Genomic DNA, 20,732 nt, shown 5'->3' on the forward strand with positions numbered 1-20,732 from the left:
CGCACGGTTTCCGAAACGGGACTTCTCTGCACTTTGCCGCAAGTCTCGCCAACGCGCCCTTCAGAAGAGCCCAGATTGTTATCTTTCATCGAGTTCGCAGATCCGGCCACTTTGTGAAGCCAGAAGACTCACAAGAAAAATATCCTTAACAGGGCCAGGCGTACTCACACACATGCAAGCACGCCGATCTAACACAAGAAGGCTTGTGGAGAGGAGGGTGAGAGAATTAGTAAAATCATGAAATTTGTAAGCTGTCTGATGTGCTCTACATTCCAGGCCTTCAAATGACTGTAGCCCTGCTAATAACACATTAATCATACCGTGACTGTGATGTACTTGCATTGCCTCCTGCCCCTGTCTGTGCTATAAAAGACCTCGCACTGCGTAGCTGATTAAAACTGTTCTTTTTCAACATTCATTCAAAATACTACAAAGCCTCGTTTGAAGAGTCTCACACGCAGTCAGGAGTTACCCTGTGTGTTGGGGAAGGGTGGCGTCAGCAATCCACTCGGACCGGCGAGACAGCCGAGCCGGGGGGCGAGGAGACACCCCCTCCCCAGCTCGCGCTGGCCGCGATCTTCGGGGTGGAGCTGCCCGTACGCTCGCCCTTCGCCCGTCCCACTCACGGACGACCGACACGCCGCCAGGCGGCCCTCGGGCCCTCCAACCGGGTCCGTCAAGGTTAGCCATCAGGTTCCAAAACGGGATGGCTTCCCAGAGCCAAGAGAGGCTCCGTGAAGGATATCTTCCGCTCGGCAGGGAAAGCGCAGCCCTGTGACCAGTTACCCGCCCTCCCCCGTGTCCAAGAGGGGGGGTCTCGTTCATTTCCAGTCCTTTAAGCACCGTGTCCACCAGGGGGCGATACACAAACCATCCATTTTCCAACCCACCTGCCCACACGTCTGTCTCCTAAACGCTTCAACCAGTTCGGGGTAACGGGGGAGCCGGAGCCTATCCCGGGAAACGCCGGGTGCAAAAGCAGGGTACACCCTGGACGGGACGCCAGTCTATTGCAGGGCAGATACCCAGGCCCAGACACCGACACGCACACACTCACACCAGGGCCAATTTTCCCAGAAGCCCATCAACCCACCAGCCTGTCTCTGGACTGTAACGTAAACCGCTACGTTACCCTGCCGCCTGGTACAAAACCCAGGGAGTGTGGCCTTTGCAGGAGAGCTTGGGAACGGTTATTTTAGCCCCCTGCAGAAAACGCTATCCGTATTTGCGACCGTTCACCAGGTCGTTGCAACGCTACGTTAGGGCAGCCTGTGCGGCCCACGAGCCCGCTCCGCGCAGGCTGGAGAGAGGTACAAGACGAGAAGTCGAATGGATCACGTGTTAAAACGTTGTACCCCGGAAACTAAACTCCTCTCTGCCTTCTGTGGACCGGGGAAGGGACGACAACCGATTTGCGGCATCTTTCACCGGAAAGTGGTTAATGATGACACCCCCCCCCGTCATCAGTTCTGTGATCCGGGACAACAGCAGGCTCGCTCTGGACCCACGTGGTCCAGTTTCACAGACCCACACTGCGGCGCTGGTCGCGGTTCCCGATAACCGGGCAGCTCAGGGCTGGAAAGTGTGAAAAACAGATGCACCAAGCTTTGCACAAAGGGAGGCGGGAGGCTGGCACAAGCCGCTCGGCCGATACCGGCTACGTGAGACCCGGGGATCGATCAACAGCCAAACCAGCTGGCTGAGGCGGGCAGCCCGTCGCCTGGGACTCGGAGATCCCGGAGACGAGCCGGTGCGCTCCACCGTGCGTTCGCTTCAGATGTCCCTGCCGGACTTCTCAGAATCGCCCCCCCCACCGCGGGGCCCGGAGAGGCCGGAGCCGCTCATTTCCCGCGCGAGCGGCTGCGAGAGACCCCCCAGCTGGCACAGCAGGCCGACCGCGCTGACCTCATTGTCGTCACTGCTGAAAAACAGGCCAGCTGGGCGGGGGGTGACGGTAATGCGAGCCGCGAGGTCGGTCAGTTGGCAGCGAGCGGACGTGGGGGGCGGCTGTCGCCCCCCGACCACAGCTAACCGACGTCCGATCGATTGAGCCCACGGCTGCTCGGCCCGATCTCCTCTGGTCTTTTGCCGGACCTGCCACCAGGGGGCGCTCAGGGGCTCGGCTGCCTGTAAATAGTCTCACCGGGTGCGGGTGAGCTAATTAAGCGGATAACGGGCGAAGGGCCGGTATTTAAGATGCACGGTGTTCGCGGTGGCTGTGGTTGAGCCAGGATCCTCATGAATAAAGACCCTGAGGACCCCAGGGGTTTCTAATGAGCTCACACCCCCCTCGAGCTGCCTCACCTCGCCCCTCACTCACACTCGATCGTCTCGGTCGCAGCGGCCAAGAACGGACACGCTCATCGCAGCTGCCAGCAGAGTGCCCCCCGCGCCAAGAGCGGCTCACAGAAAAAACGCAAGGGACGCTCCCTCCCACTTCAAACCCGCTCCCGAAGACTCCCCTGGCCGCGATCGGCCAAGCCCACGAGTCTGTTTCCTCTGGACCCTCCGGCCCTCCCTCCTCGGGCCCGATCCGCAGGTCACAGGTTTCGTCCCGGACACTCCTGTGTGTAAAAACACACCCGGCGGGCAAGATAAATTCAATTTGCCAGACTGGAGTCGCGGAGAACGAGACAGCGCCGTGGATGAACATCTCTGGACAAGAATGAAGTGTGGGGCTATGGAGTGCAAGGGGAGGGGCTATGTCAGATATAGGCGGGGTTTAGAATGGGTTGGGTGGGGTTACATAAACGTGGGAGGGGCTTGGTGGGGCATGGGGCGGGGTTAAGTAGTCAATGCAAAGTACAATGTACTACAATTTTATTTCATTGGAATGATTGCGGAACCCCTTTTTTCCCCTGAGTCTCCCATTTCTTTCCGGCTTTTTGATGGAAAACTGCACCATCGTTCGTGACTGCAGGGAGCAGTTGGGGCAATAAAAGAACAACAGAGAGTAATCAGGTGACATCACGAAACAGAGGATCCATCCCTGATTGCAAGGGATTCAGCACCAGAGTACGCACGACTCTCGACTGGAAACAACACTCTCCACTGGGTGGGACATTTTCCACAGAATCACTCACTTACATGTTACAGCTGAGATACATTCCCATAGCCCGTAGTGTAGCAGGACTGTTCTACTGCACTGGGACTGTAGCCTCTATTGTAACTGGAACACTAGGACTGCTCTACTGGACTGGGACTGTATAGGAACAAGAATTGACTTATTGACAATATTAAATGCAGACTGTTTCCCCTTAACGGAGGTGTTGACAATAAAGGAAGAATCTGACACTAACAAGAACACAGCCTCCGCTCAGATCTTCTGCTGGAGAAGGTCTGTATTACTCCATTATTATTGTGTTATGTTATTCTGTTACTATAATACTTAATTAATATATTACGATATTAATACATTTCTCTATTACTGCATTACTACATGAATCCTTTACGATATCACGATATTGCCATATTACTATATTAATCCATAACTCCGTTACTATACTGCTCCGACACTATATCCCGACATGACGACGTGGCTCAGGGGTTTCCCCCCGCCTCGCGCCGCTGACAAGCCCTCCGCGCGCGCCAGCTGCCGGGGTCAGGAACGCGCTGTCCCGACGTCGCGGGGGGGGGGGGGCTCTGCTGGCGACCCGAACCCCGCGGAGATCACGGGCGGCGCCGCGGCGACTGCAGACGCGGTGCAGGTGAGGCCGGGAGCCCGTGGACGTGGAGGGTCTGGCCCGCAGCCCACGGTGCTGAACGGGCTGGCTGGATCAGAACCTCAGGGCCGCTGGCTTCTCGCATCCGAACTGAACAGCCTGCAGCCTCTGCAGCTCTGCGGCCCACCGGCTCGGCGGGGTCAGGGGTCAAGGCCCCGGGGCTCTGTCCCTCTGTGTGCGGGGCACCCCCGCGCCCCCCGTCTGGACCTCGCGAGCCGATGTCACTCCCGGGCCTGCCTGCCTGCCTGCCTGCCTGCCTGCCGCTCACGGGACCGGCTGAAGCTGTGTCGCCAGAGAGCGACAGGAGGGCTCGCCGGCTCGAACAGCACCGGCTCTGCGGGTCGGCCCGGACCGCCCGGACCGCGCAGGCGAGGAAAAAAGAAAGGTTTGAGAGAAATTCGGAAAGATCCGGTTTCTTTTACTCGTTCCTTCGGTTACAATTTCCAGATAAACGATTTAAGATCTCGATCTCGTCATTTCTTCAACCCCGGGTGACTGCTTTCCGCCCGCTGTAAGAGTTGTACAGTGTATATACTGGGTTAAAGAAAAGATGAGATTGATTGAAACCGAACGCCTGCAGGTATCGGCCCGACGCGTCCTCGTTGTTGAGGGACAGTGAAAGGTTCGCGCCGTGTTCCTACTGTGACACACGGTCCACAAGCTCAGAATGCTCCGCTCGCCCGGAGACGGCTCAGCAGCTCAGACCAAGCGCCCTAAGACTGGGGAGCCCCGATAAATCCGCAGGGCCTGGAGCCGGACCGCGCTCAGAGGGAGGGGAGAGGACTCCTGAAGGCAGAGAGCTCAGCTGACACCCCCTGACCCTGCAGCTCCACAGCTCCCTCCTCCGGACACCCCGCTTCTCTAGTACCTTAAACACCTGGGGGGCCCCGGGGCTGGGGCTGGGGCGCTCTGCTCTAAGCAGCAGTATAAATAAGGGGGTGCTCATTCCATTGAGAATAGTTTCATAACCCGGAACAGGACAGTAACCAATGAACTGATGGTCATTTCTTTCAGGAGATCACTCTCATGCAGTGTCTACAGGTTTAATCAACACATGATTGAGCTTGTCTATACAGCCCTTACAGAGTCAAGACAGTCATCTGCAACAGAGACACAGATCACAGGGAGACTGGGGCTCCTTTACAGCTCTCTGTCTGTCCCAGACTGGCAGTGAGATTAATATCCTGACTCTATAAGGGCTGTGTCTCTACCTGTAACACTGACACAGATCACAGTGAGACTGGGGCTCCTTTACAGCGCTCTGTCTGTCCCAGACTGGCAGTGAGATTAATATCCTGACTCTATAAGGGCTGTGTCTCTACCTGTAACACTGACACAGATGACAGTGAGACTGGGGCTCCTGTCCCAGACTGGTAGGGAGATTGTTAATGGAGGACCGAGCTGAAAGAGCAGGTCGTCGCACACATCAACGCAGGGCCTGACGTATACGAGGCTGAGCTGGCAGTCGTGCCCCGAGCCCTGTGTGTGTGCAGGCCCGGAGCCTCCGCCCGCAGGCTGCGCACACAGGTGCCACGAGAGCTGCAGTGCTCAGCGCTCACCACAGAAGCCAGGCGATCGCGCTGGCAGGCTGTGTGGCACAGGGCAGGGGCAGACCTGGGGGGGGGGGGCACCTGACCCGTATGTAGCGCCTCCCGCGGCAGGGAGCGAGAGAACGGTGGCGGCGGTGTGCGCGCGGGTATCCGTCCCAGGGAGAGAACCCCAGGAACCCCAGGCCTGCGGATCAGCGCGGCGAACTGGAGGAGCCAGAGAGAGTCTGCACTGCGCCGGGGGGTTAGGGGGGGAGAGGAGCAGAAGGAGTGTGGTCAGTGATCCTTCCTGTGTCTCCTCCAGCCCTGCGCCAGGCCACACACACACACACATACACCCTGCTCATGCACACACAGATACACACACACACTGTGTGCATGCACACAAACACACACACCCCGCTCATCCACGCACACACAGATACACACACACACTGTGTGCATGCACACAAACACACACACCCTGCTCATCCACGCACACACACAAACACACACCCCGCTCATCCACGCACACACACAAACACACACACCCTGCTCATCCACGCACACACACAAACACACACACACCCTGCTCATCCACGCACACACACAACCACACACCCCGCTCATCCATGCACACACACAAACACACACACCCCGCTCATCCACGCACACACACAAACACACACACCCCGCTCATCCACGCACACACACAAACACACACACAACCACACACCCCGCTCATCCATGCACACACACAAACACACACACCCCGCTCATCCACGCACACACACAAACACACACACCCTGCTCATCCCGGGCCGCCTCAGTACCGCGCTCACACGCCGCCACCGGCTGCCCAGGACGCGCGGAGTCGCTCCAGAACGGGGCCGCGAGCGCCGGAAGCAGCAAGAGCCTCCGGTTCTAGAACGTTCTCGCGACTATCCCCCGGTGCCCTCTCGCGCCGATCAGTTTCTGGCACGCGACGGGTAACCACTTTCCCAACATTATGCTGCGGACAACTTTTAAAAATAAAACTATTGTTATTGTTGTTTAAAATTCAAATTGTAATGACAAGTACAACTAAAATTGCAGGCCAAAAATAATCGATCAATGCCTATGTAACCGTTTCTAAAAGTTAAAAGAAATAATAAAAGAGAATAAATATATTTATGCTACTATTATTATATAATTATATAATAAAAAACAATATAATATAATTATATTATATTGCACGATATTATCCATATCGAGTTACAAGTTATTATGATTATAATCAATAATAAACCGGAGGTAAAAGCCCGCATCTAAACTCGCCGTATTTTCATTCCCATTCCGATACGAATTTCTGTGACCTGCCAGTCAAGGCGAGGCGGGAAGACACGCGATTTTAATCGATTTCATTTTTACTATTTAAAGAAAAAAACGCAGCTTGAACTATCCGAATGAAATCGTTGTGTTTCGCTGCACGGTGACACGGAGCCCGTGAAAGCGTCTTTATTAAAATCTCAAGCGAACAACTCCAATAAAAATAAATAAATATATATATACACACACACCCCGCGGCACTGAAACACGACATCTGAGCATCGGAACCAGGAGAGTTCGTTGCGGGTCTTTTTGCGCCGCTCAGGATAGAATTATTCCGCATCTGTCACGACGACTGTCTCTTTGGAACAAGAATAGATCACACATTTCTCGCCAAGACGAGAACGGAGAACGAATTCAGTTCTTTGCGCAGAATTCCACCCTGAAAATGTCCCCAGTTCGGCAGCCGTTCGGATTAAAAGGACCGGGCGCAGTTACAGCGTGGACGTCTGGCCGAATCCGACGGCGGGCTGCAGGCTTGGGGGGGTCCAACCCAGAGACCCCGAAACGGCCCGTGAGACACTGGGAGGTTGAGGGATGAGCCCCGGTCGTGAAACCGGAGGGGCACCGACTCGCACGGGAAGCCCACGGACAGAGCGAAAACCGCCTGACCGGGCTGCAGCGATCGAGAGCCCGGTTTCTGAAAAGGGTCTGACCTCGTCTCTCGCCGTTCCTGCGATTAAAACACGAATGACGTGTTTCATTAATTAATTAATTCATTCAAGTTGAGTTTTAATCGACCCGTTTGTCTGTCCGTGTGATTCATCGCGCCCGCGCGAAACGAGGAGCTCAAATTCTGTGCCGCTCTCGAGCCTCAGTCCGAACCGGTCGCCAAAGTTCGCGATGAAGAGGATGGAGCAGGAAGAGCAAACACAGGCCGGCCGCTCAGAAGCCGGTACAAAAACAGCATGAGGACAGACGGCGAGATACAAAATAAGAGTCCGGCGAGTGTTCTTCTTCACGGGCTCCGGAGCGGGGGCGATGATGGCGGGCTTGTGTCTCTATCCCCGTCAGCTGCGCGAACTCGCCTCGACCGAAGGCAGATGCGGCCAGACCTCACCGCGCCTCGTCAGCGTCTTCACGAAGACCGGCCGGGCTCGGAACCGGGTCTGGGTCTGCACGCGCTCCCGGGACCGTGCTGGAGAGAGAGAGGAGGGGGGGGGGGGGCCGGTTCTGACCCGACCTCCCGCCCCCGCCCTCAGACCCAGAGCGGTTTGATTTCGATTTTGGTTCGTCTTTCGGCGTGTGAGCTGGCCGCTCACGCCCCCGCCGGCCCCGCTGTCGGGCCGCCCTCCGGGACCCCCGGGGTCCCCCGTCCTGCGTGGGGGCGCTGCCTCAGCTCGCGCTGAAATCACGGCGCGCGAAACGTTCGGAGTGCGCAAAAGGAGGGCTGTCGCGCGTCCGAACCGCCTTCTCTCCCGGGGGGGGAGACCCCGGCTCTGTCTGCTTGGGCGTTTCGACACCTCGGGAAGCGCCTTTTAACGAGCGGCGGGGAGCGATCCGGGGTTCGGGCCTGTCGGGGGGGGGTTCGGGCCCCACTGGAATCGAATTCTGCACCCCGCCCCCAGCACTGAAGAGACCCCTCTCCTGCCCCCCCCCCCCGGGGCAGGACAAGACAAGATGGCGGCCGCCACCCCTCCTACAGCCCCGAGCACAGAGGCCCGTCTCGCCACCTGCAGCCCTGCAGCCTCACCAGGGGCCCAGTCGGACCAGGGGCAACTCCCGAGCCCAGGGCCCGGCCCGGTGCACCACACAACAACCGCGACAGCCTCCCGCCAGGCCCGATCTCTCCCCCCGGCCGGTCCGGCGGGCCTGCTGCCTCCTGGGGCCCCTGCAGCTGACCCGGGACCGCCCAGGCCGCTGGTTTCGGAAACCGGGGAGGCCACCCCCCAAGAGAGTGGCGCCTCCCACCCCCCATCTGCCCTCCCCTGCTCCCCCCACGGCTCCCTTAACACGTGCCAGGACCAGATCGGACCGGCGCCAGAACCAGGCGCCCCAGTTCGGAGCCCTCCCCAGGGGCCTGCTTGTCTCTCAGAGCGGAAGGAGCCGATTGGTAATTGATCGCTGGTGACCAGGCGACTGATTGGCCGGCAGGGACAGGCTGGCGTCTCCCCCCCCCCAACCCAACCCCCCTTCCTGCAGAGCTGGCAGCACCTGGCTGCCCGCCTCCCACCCCCCGGCACAGCGACAGCGACGACCCGCGGCCCGAGCTCCTACCTCTCATCGCTGCTCTGTCTCTCGGCGGCCCGAAGCCTCCCTCTCGTCAGCCCCCTGCGCGCGAGGCACCTGCTCGCCCCACACGAGAAACCACAGCCGCGCAACGCTGAGCCAGCGGCGCCCGTCTCCACAGCGCTCTCTCTCCCCCTGCTACTCGCCGGCGCACCTCGCGCTCGTCCCCTTTAAACCCCCTTCCACCCAACCGCCGGCCCCGCCCCCCGCCCGCCCCCCAGCGCCTGATTGTCAGCCTTCCCAGCCAGTCAGGGGCGGGCGGGGGGCGGGGCCGAGGGAGCCGGGGGGCGGGGCCGAGGGGGGCAGCCTCAGCTCCTCAGTGGAGAGGAGCCTGCAGCTCCATCGCCGACACCGGCCGGCCCCGCGGGCCTCCGCTGCCCGAGCCAGCCCCGGCCGTCAGCCGATCCACCAGGACCCCGGGGAAGAATCCCACGGGAGCTGGCGGGCGGAATCCAGAACAGTCTCAAAAATCTAGGGTACCCACGCAGATCTCCATCCCTCACTCCCCCGAAAAGGCCACGGGGAGCCTCAGGACGGGTCCCGCATCGGTATTCCTGACCGCCGGGGACTCGTGCTCGGACACGTCGGAGGCGCAGGCGGGACCGCGATTCCGAGAGGCTGCGAAGACGAGGGACCCGCCAAGCCCACGTCACAACGCCGAGCATGCGACAGAGGAGGCACCAACACTGCAGCGCCTGCTACAGACCCGGGGGGAGGGGCTGAACTCCAGACTCTGGGATCACTATCCCCCCGCCCAGCTCTGTCCTGTCTCTCCTTCCCCGTTCCCGTTCCCGTTCCCCCCAGTCCCGGATCGGCCAGAGCCGGCGACCCCAGCGCAGACGCCTTCTGGGAACAAACAGGCCGAGCCCTCCGAGACCAGACCGCGGCGGGCGAAATCCCACGCCTCCCGCAGCCGGACAACCAGACAGCGATCCCGAGGACAGCAGGCCGGGGTTCAAACCCGGGGCGGCCAACAGAGAGAGACAGCGAACGAGAGAGAGAGAGAGCAGGCAGGAGTGGGTTTGGGGGTGCAGGTGCAGGAGGCCCCCTTGTCTTTAAATAGCGCCAAGCAGGTGCGATCCTGCCCGCACACGCGCCCCGCAGGAGAGGGGCGGGAGAGGGAGGAGGGAGCCGGCGGCCGTTTGCGAGGCTGCAGCAGGTGGGGACCCCCCCTGCCCCCCCCTGCCCCCCGTCCCTCCCCATAACCTCACCACCCTCTCCCCGCGACTGCCTTCACACGCGCTGACTGAGCGCAACCACAGGCCTGCTGCTGCTGCTGCTGCTCCGCCCTCTCTCACACTCACAGGCTGCAGCAGCAGCACCACACACACACGCGCGCGCGCACACATGCAAACACACACAAACACGCACACATGCAAACACACACACGCAACAACTCGCACACACAGACGCGCGCACACATGCAAACACACAAACGCACACAAGCTACAACTCGCGCACACACAGACGCGCGCACACATGCAAACACAAACGCACACACACAAACGCACATCTGGACAGTCAGAGAGGTAGTGTATAAACGGAGACAGACTGCAGACTGAGCTGTGCTGTGATGGAGAGAGAGACAGGCAGACTGAGCTGTGCTGAACTGTCATCTGCCAGTGTTTGCCAGGTCTTGAAATCCAAAGCAGCTGAGAATTCATCTGCTGCTTCTACAGTGTTACCTAGTCTTCCTAGTTTGGCATCATCTGTGAACGCGTCTTGTTGCGGAGAGCAATCGGAACCTAGATCGCTGACAGAAATTAGGAAGGGCTGTGGTCGCGGTTCAGATAAGGGTTGATCCCTGATAAACAAGCAGGGCAGTTTGGGAAACATCAAAACCACCACAATCACGACACGGACACGGACAAGCTCAGCGCTGCTGGATACTCACACAGGTGCGCCTTCCTGGCGGTGGCGTTTCCTGCAACAGATCAAGAGAGGAGGATCAGAATCCGGGATTGTGTGTGTGTGTGTGAGCCCGTCTGGGTTTTAGGGAGCAGGGGAGAGGGGGGACGGGCAGAGAGGGGAGACCAGGCCAGAGGGGACGAGGGGGGGCTGAGTTTGACGAGACGGGCAGGCCTGGCGGCTGGAGAGGAGCGTGTCCGGTTGCGGGTTCGAGTGCCCGATCATGAAGCAGAGAGCGGTACCCAGAGTCTGGGCCCTGACCGCACGATTGAGAATCGGCTGGGCTGGGGGTCGCACGCGCCCAGCGCCCCGCGCCCCCCGATATTTACAGCGCCAGCTCAGCGATGGAGGAGAGAGATAAGGGCGTCACTCTGGTGAAGGCCCGCTGCCCCCACACTCAGCACACAACACACCGGCAGCCCCCCCTCTTCCTCTGTCAGTCGCTGCCTCTGAAGAAGGTTTTTTTTTTCTGCTTTCCTCTCATTTTCGACAGCACAATGACAGCTGCTGAGCCAGCAGAAAGGAAAGACGATGCAGAGGCTGACACACGCACACACAGCACCCTGTGCAGGTGTGGAAAACCGCCCCCCCACTGCCTGTGCATCTCACTGTGGGGGGTCAACCTTGCTGACCTCCTGTCGCACAGAGAGAGGCTTCAGCACCCCGTGTTTAACTGGGGCTCACAGCTCCACTCTCCATTGCTCAGGCAGGTAATCAGCAGGGACTGCTGGGACTGTGACCCAAACCCTACAGATTTTCAGCACTTGACGGCCAGCGGTAGACATCTGTAGAGATCGGACACAGCTCTAAGGATCTGAAACAGCTCTAGTGGACTGTAGAGACCGGACACGGCTCTAATGATCTGAAACAGCTCTAGTGGACTGTAGAGATCAGAAACTCTCTCGAGGACTGTAGAGATTGGACACAGTTCTAGTGGACTGTAGAGATCTGAAACGCTCTAGAGGACTGTAGAGATTGGACACAGTTCTAGTGGACTGTAGAGATCTGAAACACTCTAGAGGACTGTAGAGACCTGAAACACTCTAGAGGACTGTAGAGACCTGAAACACTCTAGAGGACTGTAGAGATTGGACACAGTTCTAGTGGACTGTAAAGATCGGAAACACTCTAGAGGACTGTAGAGACCTGAAACTCTCTAGAGGACTGTAGAGACCTGAAACACTCTAGAGGACTGTAGAGATCCCAAAGGGGCAAGGAGGGGGGAGAGCAACAGAGCAAATATATTTACATGCACATTTGTCCCCCCCACCTCACTTAGCACTCTAAACCCACTGTGCCTCTCTGTCATGCTGCACGTCAGTGCTCAGGCAGGATCGACACACGTGTGTCAGGACCACAGAGCAGGTGCTGCTCTCTCCATCCCGTGCTGAAACCAACCCTTTACTACGTGTTACAACCCCAACTACATTATGCTGAAGGAAAGGCAGAGAGAGGAGAGAGAAGAGAGAATAATACAGTGTGTGATCTCCTGTCCCAGCCTGAGGAACAGACAGTGAGCCCGTCTCTCAATAATAATAATACAGTGTGTGATCTCCTGTCCCAGCCTGAAGAACAGCGAGCCTGTCTCTCAATAATAGTAATACAGTGTGTGATCTCCTGTCACAGCCTGAGGAACAGACAGTGAGCCTATCTCTCAATACTAATAATACAGTGTGTGATCTCCTGTCCCAGCCTGAGGAACAGACAGTGAGCCTGTCTCTCAATACTAATAATACAGTGTGTGATCTCCTGTCACAGCCTGAGGAACAGACAGTGAGCCTGTCTCTCAATAATAATAATACAGTGTGTGATCTCCTGACCCAGCCTGAGGAACAGACAGTGAGCCTGTCTCTCAATACTAATAATACAGTGTGTGATCTCCTGTCCCAGCCTGAGGAACAGTGAGCTTGTGACTTAATATTAATACTGTGTCATTGTTCTCAGCAGGTGTAAATGTTTACTAATTGTTATTGCTAGAACAGATGGACAAATTGAGTTCTATCCCTTTAGACATCTACAGTATGTAAAATGTCTCCTGGTGTTTGCAGTGTCTTGCCAAAGTGTTACGATGGAAAGCCAGTTTTTCCTTGTCTGGGCACACAGATCCACCCTGACAAACAAAAAAGAAACTTCTCACTTACACACGCACAGGGGCACGTACGCACACAGCGACGCACACAGGCTCACTGACACACATACACCTGGAGCAACATTCCCAGGGACACACCCCTGCAGTGACATCATCACCAGCCAATGGGAGGGCTCGACTCCCCGCGGGCATGCGGCCAAGGACCCCGGAATGCCTGCAGCAGGACCCTGCCTCGTATTCTCTCTCCATTTGTTATTGCCCCCTACACACAGATCACAGCCCTAGCCAGTCTCTCTCCCTCTTTCCTCCAGTCGCTGCACGGCCTCTCGACTCGCTGAAGCACAGCCCCACTGGGGGACACAGCAGCCCCACTGGGGGGGACACACAGCAGCCCCACTGCACACAGGCCAGGGCCCGGGGGCAGGAGAGAGGAACGGGGAATCACTGTACACACTTTGCGCCTCACACTCCTCTGTGTTTGGGACTGTAGAGATCAAGTTCCCTTGACCCGCCTATCAGTGACAGTCCACCCCTCCCCTTCACTGAGCTCTGTGAGGCCCTGATGCCCGGCCCGTGGTGACCAAGCACCAGACCTGCACACAACACCTGGGTAATCTCAGGTAATGAGGAAAGCAATTATCTTAATGAGCTGGCACCAGCACTCAATACCAATCCTTTCTGCTTAAGCAGGGTGCTGAGTTGGGGGGGGGGGAGTTGCGTAAGAGGCCAATCAAAGCTACTGTTTTATGTGAAGTTTGTGTTTGTGGAGGAGAGGCGTTAGAGATCAGGAACAACTACAGATATAGAAACCAGCTGCTAAATATACTCTTGACCCCTGCCCTGCAAATCCAGTGGATTAGGAGATTAAACAAGAGTCTTACCTACAGAGGTAAGAGGTGGGAGAGGGTGAGGAGGAGGGAGAGCTGGGGAACTGGAACTGGAGCCAGTGCTGCTGATCCTCTTTCCACACCACAGGGAAATATCCTGGGATTCTGCTGACACATAGAGCTCTCACTCCCACTGCAGGGTTACAGTGTGACCCAAACTGGACCAGCGATCTCTGGACTGTAGGGTTACAGTGTGACCCAAACTGGACCAGCGATCTCTGGACTGTGGGGTTACAGTGTGACCCAGACTGGACCAGCGATCTCTGGACTGTAGGGTTACAGTGTGACCCGGCCCAGACTGGACCAGTGATCTCTGGACTGTAGGGTTACAGTGTGACCCAAACTGGACCAGTGATCTCTGGACTGTAGGGTTACAGTGTGACCCGGCCCAGACTGGACCAGCGATCTCTGGACTGTAGGGTTACAGTGTGACCCAGACTGGACCAGCGATCTCTGGACTGTAGGGTTACAGTGTGACCCAAACTGGACCAGTGATCTCTGGACTGTAGGGTGACAGTATCCCTGTGGCTGGGTATCTCCCTGCAGGACAGACACAGGAGTGCTGCCTCACTGTCAGTGTGTTAGTGTGCCGGCCAGGCAGTCTGATTGTGAGACTCTCCAGCATCACTCACAATCACACACACAACCTGTCACACAATGACACCGAGAAACACACACTCTGTCACACAATGACATAAAATGACAGAATACCTATCACCCTATCGGACACACACAGAGTCTGTCACACAATGAAACACAATGACACAAACCATGTCACACACCGACACACACACCGAGAAACACACACACACACCCTGTCACACAATGACACCGAGAAACACACACCCTGTCACACAGTGACACACAGGGAAAGACACACACCCTGTCACACAATAACACTGGGACGACGTCATCGTCACCCTCGGACACGGACGGCCACACGCAGGAAAATCCGATCCCCGAGACCGGAAAAGCACCTGTCCACCGGGACACCGTGACCGGAGCGCGAGGAGTGCAGCAAGTACTCTCTATCATCATCATCTTCATCATCAACAGCGAGGGTCACGGGTTCGGCGCAGCTGTGGCTGTGACGCTGTTTGAATTAGACTTCAGGACCGCTCACCTGTCTTCGCCGGGGCTGGGCTCTGCGGACTCCGCGGGGACTTGTGGGCGTCATCTTCCATGTCTTTTTCTCCTTCCTCGGTCCCGGGTCTCCTGCCGGACGTCACTGCGTGTGTCGGGAGACTTCTCCGATCGAGACAGCCGTCGACTTCATCTTGTGCTCAGTTTGTTGTTATTCGCTTGCGAGGAGAGTTCGCGCGGCGCGCCCGGGCCGCGGTCCCGGCTGGGCTCGGCTCACCTGAGCCGAACCCCACCTGTCATCCCTCAGGTGTCAGAAACTTCTGCCCCTCCTCCTCCTCCTCCCTGCGCCTCCCTCTTTCCCGGAGCCCGGGGCTGGAAAAGTCCGGGATCCGCTCCTGCCGTCTTCTCCAGGGGAGAGTAACTGATTGCCGAGAGCAGCGGCAGGGCAGGTGTTACATAACTAATTGCCTCAGCCGGGATTACCGCCTCTCTCTCTCCTCTCTCGAGCAGCACCCGGCGGGCCGCGGGGAAACGAGACGAGCCGCCGGTGAATCAAGCAGCACCCTCCTCGCTCCTTGTTCCCTACAGCGAGGCAGCGTTTCCGGGGTCTGCGCCGGGTATTGGGGTATCCCTCCCCCCGCCATGGTCCCCGAACCCTAGTCCAACGGGTCACTTTAAATCCGGGGTCCCCTGTTTCCTCAAGGCTGGGCACGCTTGACCAGTACGTCATTCATCAGTTAAGCAACAAATGGCTTATTAGCGTTGCAGCCTCACAGCGCGGGGGCCCCGGGTTCGATTCCAGACCTGGGTGCTGTCTGTGTGGAGTCTGTGTTCTCCCCGTGTTCACATGTGTCGCCTCCGGGAGCTCCGGCTTCCTCCCACAGTCCAGGGACAGGCTGGGAGGTCAACGGGCTTCTGGGAGCGAGTGAGTGCGTGTCCCGTCCAGGGAGTAGCCTGCCGCCCGTTGCTTGCCGGGGTAGACCCCCGCGACCCCGGACTGGAAGAAGCAGCTGGATAGGGAGCTCCGGTCCTCAAGGACTCGAGATCTGTCCCTAAAGTACTCCATGAATCGCGTCACCTGTTCGCCTGATCACCATGGAATCAAAGAGGTGATTTGAATGGGGACCCGCTGAACCAGGGCGCCCCAGGAACAGAGCCGGGGACCGCCTCGCGCGAGCCACGAGAATGTGTCCTCAATGAGGCATTGTGGGTACAGCCCCAACCGGGCCGGACCGGGCGGCAGAACCCCCAGAAAACGTGCCGCCGGCAAGCGCCACTTTCTCATGCTACTGATCAATCTTCCCCTGCTCCGTTGATATATAACTTCAATTTACTCTCCCGGAGTTCAGATGGCTGTGAATAATGATGTACTTCATAGCATGTCAATTTGGAATGATTGGGCCCTCCACTGATGTTGAATTAGATACTGTGAGTGCTATTCATTTCGTTACTTTTCCTGCTGATTGATTAATTGATTAGACCGGTCAGTGCAGGGGTTAATAGTTCATCTCCAGGTATGGTGCCGCGGTTATGTAACCGACTCACGAAGTCCAAGCGAGGAGAGGACGCCTTCGCAGTAACCCTGTCGAGCGGTGCCCAATGGACAATATTAATGACCTTTCTGCCGTGATCTTTCGTCTCCCCGCGCCCGGGACGTCACCGCCCGGCAGGTAAGAGCCCGCCAGCGGCGCTCGCTTCAGACTCGACCAATCGAGACGGATTCGAAGCGGGATCCGGGGTCAGACGCGGGGGACACGGGTGAACACGGTTTCACGCCTCACTCGCGTACGGATTTTTTTCCAAAATCAAACGTCTTGTGTTTGTAATAAAAGTAGCGTGAGCGCCTCTCTTTCTCATCTGTCTCCCGCTCCCGAGCCGCTGTCCCTCTCCCCTCGCTCCTCCAGTTCAGTTCAAAGGGTTGTACGGGCCTGACCGACCCGCTGGGCTCCACAACACACAGCTGACGTCACCTCAGGGCATCTGCCACAGGCACATAACCTGGGGTGACACGTCCTCTTTCTGAGCCCTAAAATATCGGTCCGACCGGGATCTGAAAAATTCCAGAAATTGTCCGGGATTTTGTTTTGCTCGTTACTCGGACTGTGTAAACAAACACAGGCCTACAGTACAGATTTTCGCTCGTTCCATACATTGCCGGTAGATGTTTTGAATTTACACGCAGCGCAAAAAAGGGTCTTGTGTGTGTGTGTGTGTGTGTGTGTGTGTGTGTGTGTGTGTGTGTGCGGGGGGGGGGGGGGTCTGTTTTTATGGCCATGAGAAACAACGTTTAACTTGTTTCATTATATTTCAAAATGTTTCGTTAAAAGCGATCGTTTTTGCCTCCAATGAGAACTTGTCCTAAGTTGTGATTTTTTCCTCAGATGTTAAGACTTCCGTTGTGTTAAAATGGGGGGGAAGAACGTTAAATTTAAAATAGGGCTATATATTTTTATATTTTATATAAGAAGTTTAATAAAAACAAGAGAGTTTAAATTTACTTTTGATTAGAAAAAGTAATAAAATTTCATTAGTTTGGAAGCATGTGTCGAGTGTCGATTCCTCTCTGAAAACCAAAATATGGTCACCCTGTACATGACAAACGGCGTAAATATAAAGAACGAAACAGAGCACTAACGCTACATCTGAGTCCTTAGAATAAGCAGGACAAGAGGGAAAAACCCCGCAGGAAAATCGATCGGTGACGAGACGATCCCACCGGCTCCCCCTCTCCCTGCGCGCGAGAGCCGCCAAGGCGGGCATTCCTTCACGCGGACCGCGGCGTGGCAGGTGCCCGCGAGGGCGGCTCCCACTCGTGGGCTCGGAAGGTTTGCAATAGGCGCCTTGCCTTTCGCTGAGTCTTGTTAATGTCTTTTCGACTCCCGACTTGTCGCCAGCCCCTTAAGCGTCGCTTACTTTCTGATATTTCTGTGGTTATACCGTATGTACATTATCCGTATGGTACTGGAATCTCCTGCGTTTTTAAAAGTTTTGTAAAACTGTGTAAACTAAGGGAAATTGTTGATATATTATGTATTGCAAACACACATAGGTGTACAATGTCTGAATTGCACACACTGAAACACAGCTGTACAGGCTCTGTTCTGTGCGCGCGCACACACAGCGCCTGCTCTACACACACAAACACACACACAGCACCTGCTCCACACACACATGGGTGCACAGACTCCACTGAAAAACTTCTGAGACTCATCTTTTCTCCACACCTCCTCTGAAACTCTCATGAGACGCTTGAACAAAAGAACAAGCTGAAACGGTAAAAATACCTGTTTAACAATCCCCGGTCCCCCCCCCCCCCGCGCCCACACTTCCCATCCCGACCCCCCCCCACTCCCTCAGCAGCCCTTCGTCTCCACCGCACTGCCCCACACGACACCTGGGGCGCGTCACCCCCAAACAGCCTGGCGGGCCTGCCGGGCCGGAGCGCCCGACGCAGCCTGGGCCTCGCCTGGCGGGCCCGAGCTGGCCTCCCCCACCCCCTGCCAGCCCGCCCGCCCGCCAGCCCCCCACCTCCTCCAAGACGTGCCAGTGCGGTCGCAGCCCCTCGGCTCTCACAACCTTGCGCAAGACGAGCCAGGTCAGAGTCAATCGTGACAGTTAGTTAAGGGCTCGCGGTTACTTACTGCTTCCTCTGGACTTCACAATAAGTAACTGAATTTCTAGAACAAAAAAAAAACACTGCTTGAGATTTTTTGTTCTTTTTTTAGCGATTCAGCATTTTGGTTTGTCCTGGTAACGCTGTCTGTGTGCGTGCAAGTCTGCGTCCGTGTGTGTGAATACACCAGCCTCTGCAAGGAATTTCAGATATATCCTTCATATATATATACCCAAAACATATATATCCTTCTTTCTGTGTTGGAGCTTATTGATGTCAGACAGCTGTTCTACAGAAAGGGATGAAGGTGAGAGTTGGGGAATCAGGATTAGGGTCAGGGGGAGAGTTAGGGTATCAGGATTAGGGTCAGGGGGAGAGTTGGGACAGTAGGATTAGGGTCTGGGCGAGAGTTGGGGTATCAGGATTAGGGTCAGGGGGAGAGTTGGGACAGTAGGATTAGGGTCAGGGCGAGAGTTGGGGTATCAGGATTAGGGTCAGGGCGAGAGTTGGGGTATCAGGATTAGGGTCAGGGGGAGAGTTGGGACAGTAGGATTAGGGTCAGGGCGAGAGTTGGGGTATCAGGATTAGGGTCAGGGGGAGAGTTGGGGTATCAGGATTAGGGGTATCAAGATTTAGGGCCTCCTCTTCCTCTACTCCAACACCTCAAGTGGTCCCTGCTCCTTAATTTCTTAATTGGTCATTAGCAGGATCAATTTAGCAATTACAGCGCTGGCATGAAGATGCCATCTGGTCCGGCGATTCTGACCCGCGCAGATCCGCGTGTGGGCGCGTCTCACCACCGCCGTAACGACCCCGACAGCGATTCGTCCCCGAGCGGCACCACGGGCCGAGCAGAGCCGTGCTGCTTCACCCCGAGAGGGGTCTGGGACCGGACTAGCGATGGCGCCAAGGGGACATCCCCAGTAACACAACACAACATTGTGCGTTTGTGTGCTCATTGTGTGTATGTTCATCGTGTGTGTGCTTGTGCATTGAGGCCACAGCGAATGGAAAGTTGGTTAACGTGATCACAGAGTCCCCTGTTCTACACCCGGCCCCCCTCCCCAAACACATGCGTGTATAATATATATACACTCAACCCAGACCCCAGACCCCAAACCCCAGACCACCCAAAACCATCTCTGCGCTGTCCTACATTCCTCCCCCAACCCAAACCCCAGACCCCACAGGGCCCCCCAGGAGTCACACTGCTGTTTCATGCCCCCCCCCCTGAAACCACATGGCCTGGCTCCCAGCAGGCCTGTGCGCTCGTTTGCGGATAGCTGGGGCTGGGGTTCGAGTGAGATATCTGAACATCTCTTCTCTCTGCCTGCCTGCGTGTGAGTGTGTTTAACTGGGGCTTCAGAAACACCCCCAGGGCTTTCGGCCAAGACAATGAACCCGGTCAACCAAAACGGAACTGCAAGACTAAGATGAGGTGCTGGACTACTCATTTCGCTAGGAAATTGTTCATTGTTCTGGCGAATGCTTTTTGCGAACGGTTATTTTTTAACAGTTTGGTCACATTTATTCTTTGTACATTTTGTGATACTTTCGACAGTTTGTTATAGGAGCGAACGGTACATGAGCAACAAAAGTCCTGGGTTGTGCGAGCAAAGTGTGATGCACACAGGCTACAAAAATCTAGCCTAATCTGTGTCTGGACTGTGTGAGCGCACTGTGCTGTTCATGGGCTACAAGAATCTAGATCCTGTGTCTGGACTGTGTGAGCGCACTGTGCTGTTCATGGGCTACGAGAATCTAGATCCTGTGTCTGGACTGTGTGAGCGCACTGTGCTGTTCATGGGCTACAAGAATCTAGATCCCTGTGTCTAGTGGGCTCACGGGTAAGAGGGTCCAGAACTTTTCATCTCAGCTTGGCACATATCACCTACAGACTGCTAAAAATAAAATATGCACAATCCAAATGTGTTAAAACAGAACTGTTTCAAGTGGTTGAAATTGAGCTTGTCTGGAGCCGGCGGGTTTTCTCTGAGTGCAGCGTGTTAATTTCTGAGGTTTCGCTCGTGGAGGGGGTGTGTACTCGGATTGTGGTCACACCAATGTGACTGAAAGGCCTTTGTGAATCAGCCTGGACTCTGCTGTGAAATGTTACTGTAATCCTGTCCCACACACGCTTCTCACTCGCACCCAACTTTACTGGAACCCCCTTAAAAAAACAACACGAGCCAAGACAGAGAGAGACAGGGCAGACAACAAGACAGCCTGGGCCTAAACAAATCTCACATCTCATAGCTCTCCTGTGCGTCTCCTTTCTGCTGCCGATCCAATTCTTTCTGCAAACCT

At 56.3% G+C, this 20,732-nt stretch overlaps 1 protein-coding gene across 2 annotated transcripts in view; it reads right to left on the reverse strand.

Annotated features, from left to right (window-relative positions):
* The window catches only part of rorc (RAR-related orphan receptor C), a 34,054-nt gene extending 18,819 nt beyond the window's left edge, over positions 1–15,235 (reverse strand). For both annotated transcript variants that reach the window (XM_088905552.1, XM_088905550.1), the window contains exons 1-2: positions 14,853–15,235; positions 10,740–10,769 (exon numbers count right to left, since the gene is read on the reverse strand). In XM_088905552.1, the coding sequence (XP_088761678.1) occupies positions 10,740–10,769; positions 14,853–14,913 (91 nt within the window). In that variant the 5' untranslated portion in view covers positions 14,914–15,235. The remainder of the gene's footprint in view (positions 1–10,739; positions 10,770–14,852) is intronic.
* Between the last annotated feature and the right edge of the window lie 5,497 nt (positions 15,236–20,732).

Source organism: Atractosteus spatula, chromosome 25, assembly GCF_055471065.1.
Source record: "Atractosteus spatula isolate fAtrSpa1 chromosome 25, fAtrSpa1.hap1, whole genome shotgun sequence".
Classification (NCBI taxonomy): Eukaryota; Metazoa; Chordata; class Actinopteri; order Semionotiformes; family Lepisosteidae; genus Atractosteus; species Atractosteus spatula.